We start from the raw sequence: 9,268 nt of genomic DNA on the forward strand, positions 1-9,268 counted from the left end.
ATATAGTAAAAGGGTAATATGCCTCCCAGCACCGGGATCAGCGGAGCTTGCGAGGCCTCCTGGCACCGGGATCAGCGTGACAGGGGGCAGCGCCCCAACCCCCTGATCGCCCTGTGGCTCTGTGTGTGACAGGGGGCGGGGCCACAACCTCCCTATCTGCCCTGCTCTGTTCGTGACAGGGGAAGGCGCCCCAACCCCCTGATCGGCCCTGCTCTGTGCCTGATAGGGGGGAGCTCCCCAACCCCCTGATCGCCCTGCGGCTCTGTGTGTGACAGGGTGTGGCGCCCCAACCCCCCCACCCCACGGGCCCTGCTCTGTGTGTGACGGGGTAGAGCCATAACCTCCCCATCGGCCCTGCCCTGAGTGTGACAGTGGTGGCGCCCCAACCCCCTGATCGGCCCTGCTCTGTGGGTGATAGAGGGCGGCGCCCCAACCCCTCCCCCGCCACGGGCCCTGCTCTGTATGTGATGGGGTAGAGCCATAACCTCCCCATCGGCCCTGCCCTGAGTGTGACAGGGGCGACGACCCAACCCTCTGATTGGCCCTGCTCTGTGGGTGATAGAGGGAGGCGCCCCAACCCCCTGATCCGCCCTGCTCTGTGTGTGATAGGGGGCAGTGCCCCAACTCCCCTATTGGCCTTACTCTGTGAGTGACGGGGGAGCTCCTCAACCCCCTGATCGCCCCTGCTCTGTGTGTGACAGGGGGGAGCTCCCCAACCCTCTGATGGGCCTTGCTCTGTGAGTGACAGGGGGCAGTGCCCCAACTCCCTGATTGGCCCTGCTCTGTGCGTGACGGGGTGGCGCCGCAACCTCCCCATCGACACCCTGCCTTGAGTGTGACGGGGCAGTGCCCCAACCCCCCAATCGGCCCTACTCTGAGCGTGACTGAGGGTGGCATTGCAACCTCCCAATCCGCCCTGCTCTGTGCATGACAGGGGGCGGCGCCCCAACTCCCTAATCGGCCCTGCTCTGAGCCCGACCAGGGGCTGCACCTAGGGATTAGGCCTGCCCTCTGCCACCCGGGAGCAGGCCTAAGCCAGCAGGTCGTTATCTCTTGAGGGGTCCCAGACTGCGAGAGGGCACAGGCCGGGCTGAGAGACCCCACCTCCCCCCCGAATGCACAAATTTTTGTGCACCGGGCCTCTAGTCCTATATAATAAAAGGCTAAGATGCAAATTGACCAAATGGCAGAATGACTGGTTGCTATGATGCACACTGACCACCAGGGGGCAGATGCTCAACACAGGAGCTGCCCCCTGGTGGTCAGTGCGTTCCTACAGGGGGGGCGCCACTCAGCCAGAAGCCTGGCTCTCCAGTGGGCTCAGAGCTGGTGAGCACAGCCGTGGTGGTGGGAATCTCTCCCGTGTCCGAGAAAGCGCTAAGGAACAGTGAACCCGTCTTCTGGCTGAGCTGTGTTCCCAGCAGGTGGACATCCCCTAAGGGATCCCAGACTGCAAGAGGGCGCAGGCTAGGCTGAGGGACACTTTCCCCCCCTCCTCCCCAACTGAACGAACGAATGTCATGTACTGGCCCTCTGGTGTTGAATAAGAATGGTGAAAGCAGACATCCCTGTCTTGTTCCTGTTCTTAGGGGAAATGGTTTTAGTTTTTGCCCATTGAGTGTGATATTTGCTGTAGGTTTGTCATATATGGCCTCATCATGTTGAGATATGTGCCCTCTATTTCCACTTTGCTGAGAGTTTTTATCAAAAATGGGTGTTGAATTTTGTTGAATGCCTTTTCTGAGTCTATTGATATGATCATGTGATTTTTGTCTTTCAATTTATTTGTGATGTATCACGTTTATTGATTTGCAAATATTATACCAGCCTTGCATCCCTGGAATAAATCCCACTTGGTCATGGTGTATGATCTTTTTAATATATTGCTGGATGCAATTTGCTAATACTTTGTTGAGGATTTTAGCATCTATGTTCATCAGGGATATTGGCCTATAATTTTCTTTCTTTGTAGTGTCTTTATCCAGTTTTGGGATTAGGGTAATGCTGGCCTCATAAAAAGAGCTTGGAAGTGTTCCTTCCTCTTGGATTTTTTGGAATAGCTTGAGGAGTATAGGTGTTAGTTCTTTGAATGTTTGATAAATTCCCCTGTGAAACTATCCGGACCTGGGTTTTTGTTTGCTGGAAGTTTTTTTTATTACTGCTTCTATTTCAGTTGTTATTGGCCTATTCAGGTTTCCTGATTCTTTCTGATTCAGTTTTGGGAGATTGTATTTTTCTAGGAATTTTTCCATTTCATCCACATTGTCCAGCTTGTTGGCATACAGTTATTCATAGTATTTTCTTACAATCCTTTGTATTTCTGTTGTGTCCGTGGTTACTCTCTACTTTTGTTTCTGATTTTATTTATTTGGATCCAGTTTCTTTGTTTCTTAATGAGTCTGGCTAACAGTTCATCAATTCTGTTTATCCTTTCAAAGAACCAGCTCTTGGTTACATTGATTTTATATATATATAATTTTATATATATATATATAATTTTATATATATATAATTTTATATATATATAATTATATATATAATTTTAGTCTCTATGTCATTTATTTCTGCTGTAATCTTTATTATTTCCTCCCTCCTACTTACTCTGGGTTTTTCTTGTTGTTCTCTTTCTAGTTCTTTAAGTTTTAGGATTAAATAGTTTATTATTAATTTTTATTGTTTTTTTTGGGGGGTAGGCTTTTAGTGCTACGAACTTCCCTCTCTGTACTACTTTTGCTGTTCCAGAGATTTTGGGTTGTTACATGATCACTTTAATTTGTTTCCAGGAAGTTCTTTATTTCTTTCTTGATCTTATTGGTAACCATTCATTGTTTAATAATATGCTATTTAGCCTCCATGTGTTTGAGTGTTTTGGGGTATTTTTACTGTAGTTCGTTTCTAATTTCATTCTACTGTGATTTGAGAAGATGCTTCATATGATTTAAATCTTCTTGGACTTGTAGAAACTTGGTTTGTGTCCTAACATGTGGTCTATATTTGTGAATGATCCATGTGCACTTGAGAATAATGTACATTCTGCAGCTTTGGGGTGAAATGTTCTATAAATGTCAATTAACTCCATCTGATCCAGTGTATCCTTTAGAGTCACTATTTCCTTGTTAATTTTTTGTCTGGAAAATCTATCCAGTGAAGTTAGAGGGGTGTTGAAGTCCCCTACTATGACTGTATTGTTGTCAGTCTCTCCCTTAAAGTCCTCTAGAAGTTATTTTATATATTAGGTGCTCCTATATTGGGTACATTATGTTTCCCAGGGTTATATCCTCCTGTTGGATCGATCCCTTTAGTATTATGTAGTGACCTTTGTTGTCTGTTGTGATGGACTTCATTTTGAAGTCTATTTTGTCACATATAAGCATTGCTACCCAACTTTTTTTCTTTTCTTTTCCATTTGCATGGAAAAGTTTTTTCCATCCCTTCACTCTCATCCTTTGTGAGTCTTTTGTTTTGAGGTGGGTCTCTTGTAGACAGCCTATAGTTGGGTCATGTTTGTATCCATTCAGCTACCCTGTGTCTTTTGATTGGAGCCTTTAATCCACTTACATTTAAGGTTATTATTGACTAGAGGCCCGGTGTACAAAAATTTGTGTACTGTTGGGGGACGGGGGGGTCCTCTCAGCCCGGCCTGTGCCCTCTCTCAGTCTGGGACCCCTTGGGGGATGACCACCTGCTGGCTTAGGCCTGCTCCCCGGGGGATTGGACCTAAGCTGGCAATCAGACATCCCTCTGGCAGCCTGGCAGCCCTCGGGGGATGTCCACTTGCCAGCAGGGAGCAGACCTAAGCTGCAGCCGGACATCCTTAGCGCTGCTGAGGAGGCGGAAGAGGCTTCCACCACCACTGCTGTACTGGCAGCCATCAGCCTGGCTTGTGGCTGAGCAGAGCTCCCCCATGTGGGAGCGCACTGACCACCAGAGGGCAGCTCCTGCATTGAGCATCTGCCCCCTGGTGGTCAGTGTGTGTCATAGTGACCAGTCATTCCCAGTCTTTCTGCTGTTAGGGTCAGTTTGCATATTACCCTTTTACTATATAGGTTAGAGGCCTGGTGCATGGGTGGGGGCCAGCTGGTTTGCCCTGAAGGGTGTCCCGGATCAGGGTGGGGGTCCAGCTTGAGTGCCTGGCCAGCCTGGGTGAGGGGCTGATGGCTGTTTTCAGGCTGGCCACACCCCCTTCACGGTGGGCGTCCCCACTGGGGTGCCTGGCCAGTCTGGGTGAGGGGCTGAAGGCCATTTTCAGGCTGGCGGTCAACTGAAGCTTCCAGCCTTTCCTTTTTTTCTTTTTTTTTTAATTCTGGGATTTATTTACCTTCTATAATTGAAACTTTGTTGCCATCACTGGCGCTCCCAGCTCTGAGGCCGCGGCCTGCTGAAAGCAGGTATCTGGGGTTTGTTTAGCTTCTATAATTGAAACTTTGTTGCTTTCGGAGCTGTTGCTTTCGGAGCTTAGAGCGGGGCGGCGGCAGGTGGGGAACCTTGGCTTCCTCCATCACTGGAGCAAGCAAGCCTCCTGCTCACTTCAGCTGCGTGGCTGCCGGCCGCCATCTTTGTTGGCAGTTAATTTGCATATCTTGCTGATTAGCCAATGGGAAGTGTAGCGGAGGTATGGTCAATTACCCTTTTTGTCTTTTATTAGATAGGATAGGTACTTACTTATTGCCATTTTAATTCTGTCTGCCTAGGTTTCTCTGTCTATTTCTTCTCATCACAGCAGTCCCTTTAGCATTTTGTGTAATGCTGGGTTGGTGGTGATGTATTCCTTTAGTCTTTTTTTTTTTTTTGGTCTTGGAAGCTCTTTATTTGACCGTCTGTTTTTAATGATCGCCTTGCTGGATATAGTAAACTTAGTCTCAGATCCTTGCTTTCCATTATCTTGAGTACTTTCATGCCATTCCCTTCTGGCCTGTAGAGTTTCTGATCAGAAATCAGGTGTCAGCCTTATGGAAGCTCCTTTGTAAGTAATAGTTTGCCTTTTCTCTTGGTGCCTTTAAGATTCTGTCTTTGTCTTTAATTTTTGGCATATTAATTATGATATGTCTGGGTGTGGGTCTGTTTGGGTTCTTCTTACTTTTAACTCTCTGTGCCTCCTAAACTTGTGTGACTTTTCCCTTTACCAGGTTAGGGAAGTTTTCTATACTTATTTCTTCAAACACATTCTCTATTCCTTTCTCCCTTTTTGCCTCTTCTGACACACCTGTTATGTGAATATTGTTAGGTTTCATGTTGTCCCACAGGTCCCTTAAGCTGTCCTCCTGTTCTTTTTATTTTTAATATATTTTATTGGTTTTTTACAGAGAGGAAGGGAGAGAGATAGAGGGTTAGAAACATCAATGAGAGGGAAACATCGACCAGCCGCCTCCTGCACACCCCCTACTGAGGATGTGCCTGCAACCAAAGTACATGCCCTTGACAGAATCAAACTGGGGACCCTTCAATCCGCAGGCCGATGCCCTATCCACTGAGCCAAACTGGTTCTGGCCTCCTGTTCTTTTAATTGTTTTTTTCTTTTTGGTTCTCTGGTTGAGTGATTTTTTCAACCCTGTCTTCTAATTCACTGATTTGATCCTCAGCTTCCCCTAATCTGCTGTGTATTTCTTCCAATGTGTGTGTTTTTTTTTAAGTTTTATAAGATTGTTTTTAGAAGTGAAAATTTTTTTTTCAAGAAAAAATATTTTAAATATAAAAACCAATGTGGCCCTAACCGGTTTGGCTCATTGGATAGAGCATCGGCCTGTGGACTGAAAGGTCCCAGGTTCAATTCCGGTCAAGGGCATGTACCTTGGTTGTGGACACATGCCCAGTAGGGGTTGTGCAGGAGGCAGCTGATCGATGTTTCTCTCTCAGTGATGTTTCTAACTTTCTATTCCTCTCCCTTCCTCTCTGTAAAAAATCAATAAAATATATATTTAAAAAACAAACAACCCCCCCCCCCCCAATGTTTTCTCTATTTGTGCTATGTCATTCTTATTTCTGTTTTTATAGTTACTATATCTTTTCTCATGCTGTTGGGCATCTTTACCATCATTATTCTGAACTCTATATCAAATAAATTTCTTATCTCCATTTCATTTATCTCTTCTGGAGAATTCTCTTGTTTTTTCATTTGTGGGTTGTTTCTTTGTCTCCTCATTTTGGCTGCCTGTTTGGGTTTGTGACTCTGTATTAGGTAGATCTGCTGCCCCTCTCATTCTCTAGTGCAGGACAGTGTCAAACACTGTTTCTAGCTAATTAGATCAGGCAAAGACTAAATGCTTCCAGAGACCCCTCTGCGTACAGCCTGATAGGATTCTGTCTTGAATAGCCCTCAGGCAATTGTCCACAGGTGTGGTGAGAGTTTTTTCAAGGGGGGAGGGCAATTGCTTCTGCCTGGAGGCTAATTGTTATTCTCAGTCTCTTAATGGGCCTCAGAAACACTGTGGGGCAAGGTGTTTTCCAATAGGGTTGTTCAGCTGCCTTCTCCCCAGGCAACGCTGCCTGTATAGCAAATGTCTGCGAGGGTTTCCTTAAAAAAAAAAAGAAAGAAAGAAAGAAAAAAAGATTTTAAGAGAGAGAAGAGGAGAGGGAGAGAGAAACATCAATAAGAGGGAAACATTGATCAGCTGCCTCCTTCCAGGGATGGAGCCCGTAACCTGGGCATGTGCCCTGACTGTGAATCAAACCAGCAACCTTTTGGTGCATGGGATGATGCTCAACCTACTTAGCCACACTGGCCAGGGCCCAGCACCATTTGCTGAAGAGACCATTCTTTCCTCATTGAGTGGTCTTGGCACCTTGTGAAAACCAGTTGATGGTAGATGTGTGGGTTTGTTTCTGGGCTCTTATTTATATTCCATCAACCTCTATATTGTATATGTCTGTCCTCATGCCAGTACCACACTGTTTTGTTAACTTCAGCTTGGTAGTAAGTTTTTAACTCGTGAAGTGTGAGGATATTTCCTTTTATAGATGAAAAAGCTGGAGCTCAGGAAGGAGACATGTTCGCAGGCAGGGGCCTGTCCGTGCACCAGTGGGAGGAGCTGAGGTGACAGGATGAATGCAGCTCGTTGGCCAGTAGTTCTCTTTTTCAGAGGGTGGGCCGTCGGGAATGATCAGCCGTACTTTCCATATCCCCCCAAGTCCCCAAAACAGCAGGTAAAGTGCTGCTCCTGACTGAGGTTAGCAGCCACATCCCTTCCAGACTTCACATGGCCCAAAGATTCCATGTGGGCAGTGGAGAAAAGCCCCTCATAGGACCTCTGGGGCCCACTTCTATTATACCCTCTCACCTCCTCTTCCCTTTGTAGTGGTTGGATTGCAGCCCTGTCTACGCTGAAGCAAGACTTGGCTGTGTCGATCATCATGATGGTGGTAGCTGGCTTCTTCACACTCTGTGCTGTGCTCTCACTCTTCCTTCTAAAGCGGGTGAGTGGTGGGTGCCAGGCCAACAGCTAACCTGAGGAGGCAGGCTCCTCTCTCCAGCGTTGCTATGGGGGTGTTCATCACTACAGCAGTTGGGACTCCTGTGTCCCCAAACGTCCAGTGGCTTTCTCCAAGGCTCTGGTGGGAGGTCAGCAGGCATGGGTTTCTTGTGGGCCTACAGGACAGGCTTCTCTTACCACAGCCTTTTCCCCCAGGTGCACTCTCTGTACCGCCGGACTGGGGCCAGCTTCCAGCAAGCTCAAGAGGAATTTTCCCAGGGCATCTTCAGCAACAGGACCTTCCGCAGCGCTGCCTCATCTGCTGCCCGAGGAGCTTTCCAAGGGAATTAGTCCTGACTCTCTTCCCTGTGTCCCAGCCATTTTTCCTGCCTGCCTTCTGAGCTGCACTTTCCGTGGGTGCCTTAAGCAGTGCTATGGCCAGCACAAACCTAGAGAGGGTCTTGCTGTGGCTCTTCCTCCTTCCTCAGCAACCAGCTTTCCCTTCCACCCAAGGGAAGGGGAGGGAGGGACAGGAACTTTTTTTACATAAGAGAAAAGGGGGGGAAAAAAGTTTTTTCTTCTCTGGTGGTGGTTTGGTAGGATTCTTTTGTCCCTCTGAAGCAGTGGGACTGAAGTTCTCTTTTCCCTACACACACACACATATGCACAAATGTACACACTTGGGATCACTGGCCAACCTGGGCCCACCCAGCTGGCGTTGTATTTCTGCCAGGGTCCTGGGCCTCCACTCATCCCTTAGAAACCTGGCCTGAATCTGGCTTCACAGCCCCAGCCTGTGGCTTCCATAGTCCTGCCCTCCCTTCCTGCTGGGCTGGGATGACCTCCCAAGGGCTCCCCTTTAGATGAGCTATGGCCTGGGCTGGTGGACAGCTCTGTTCCCCCAGATCACTCTGATTAGGTCTCTGGGCTTCCAGAACCTCTGGCCGGTTCCTCAGCCTCTTCTCTGCTTCATGTTTCTCACAAACAGATTCATAGCCCTATCGGCCACCTGCACCTTCCAGCTGTGGGCAGCACCCTGTGTCATTTGGGGCCCTCCCTGAGCCCTCCCCTCCTTAGACTTACTGAATGTGCATTGGGGTTGGTTGGGATTTGGGGATGGGCAGGAACAGAGGACAACCTGTGTTGTCCTGCCCAGCCTTTAACAATCTTCTAGGAGGAGTTTGTGTGACTGTCCCGGTGTGGGTTGTTTGTCCGTTTGTTTTGATTTCCTCTTCTCCTGGGGGACAGCTGTGCTCTGCCTTGGCCTCACATTCTAACCATTTGTTCCCTCATCAGCAATATCTAGCTTGTATGACTCTTAGGAAGGGCAGGTCGAATCAGTTCAGAACTGAATCCTTCAGACTGGTCTCATGAGCCAGGGTTCCAGACTCATCCTCCAGGATTCTCCCATACCCCGAGTAGGAGTAGAGTCTGGGTCACCTTCCACTGGTCCTAGGGATTCCCCAGGCAGTGTGTCACTGTGATGAGCACCTAGGAGTCCACCATTAACACCTGCACCCTGCCCTGCTGTGGACTGAGGGAACTTCTCAAAAAGCAGGCCAATCCAGAGGCAGCCCTGTCTATAGCCCACTCCACTCCAGAGCCACTGAATGATGATTTAATGACAGTGACCAAGGTTTTGTAAATTTCTGGTACTTTTTTTCTCCATGTACAAATGTATATGTTGTTTCAATTTTGTGCTTAAATAAAGACATTTTCAGACAACACTGGTTCTAATGTCTGCTGGACTTGGATGGATGTGCATGGCCCCCAGGAGTAGTGGCTAAAGTGCTCTATCTGTAGGTGTGAGGGGTCAGTCAACATGCTGACTGCCCCCCCCCCCCCCCCCCCCCCCAGTCTCT

At 48.0% G+C, this 9,268-nt stretch overlaps 1 protein-coding gene across 3 annotated transcripts in view; it reads left to right on the plus strand.

The window, feature by feature from the left end:
* Nucleotides 1-9,131, plus strand: part of SCAMP2 (secretory carrier membrane protein 2) — a 32,922-nt gene extending 23,791 nt beyond the window's left edge. For all 3 annotated transcript variants that reach the window (XM_081084641.1, XM_081084642.1, XM_081084640.1), the window contains 2 exons: nucleotides 7,293-7,410; nucleotides 7,623-9,131. In XM_081084641.1, coding sequence (XP_080940767.1) covers nucleotides 7,293-7,410; nucleotides 7,623-7,757 — 253 coding nt within the window. In that variant the 3' untranslated portion in view covers nucleotides 7,758-9,131. The remainder of the gene's footprint in view (nucleotides 1-7,292; nucleotides 7,411-7,622) is intronic.
* The last annotated feature ends 137 nt before the right edge of the window (nucleotides 9,132-9,268 follow it).

The sequence above is a fragment of the Myotis nattereri genome (genome assembly GCF_964212035.1).
Source record: "Myotis nattereri genome assembly, chromosome: 1".
NCBI classification, from domain to species: domain Eukaryota; kingdom Metazoa; phylum Chordata; class Mammalia; order Chiroptera; family Vespertilionidae; genus Myotis; species Myotis nattereri.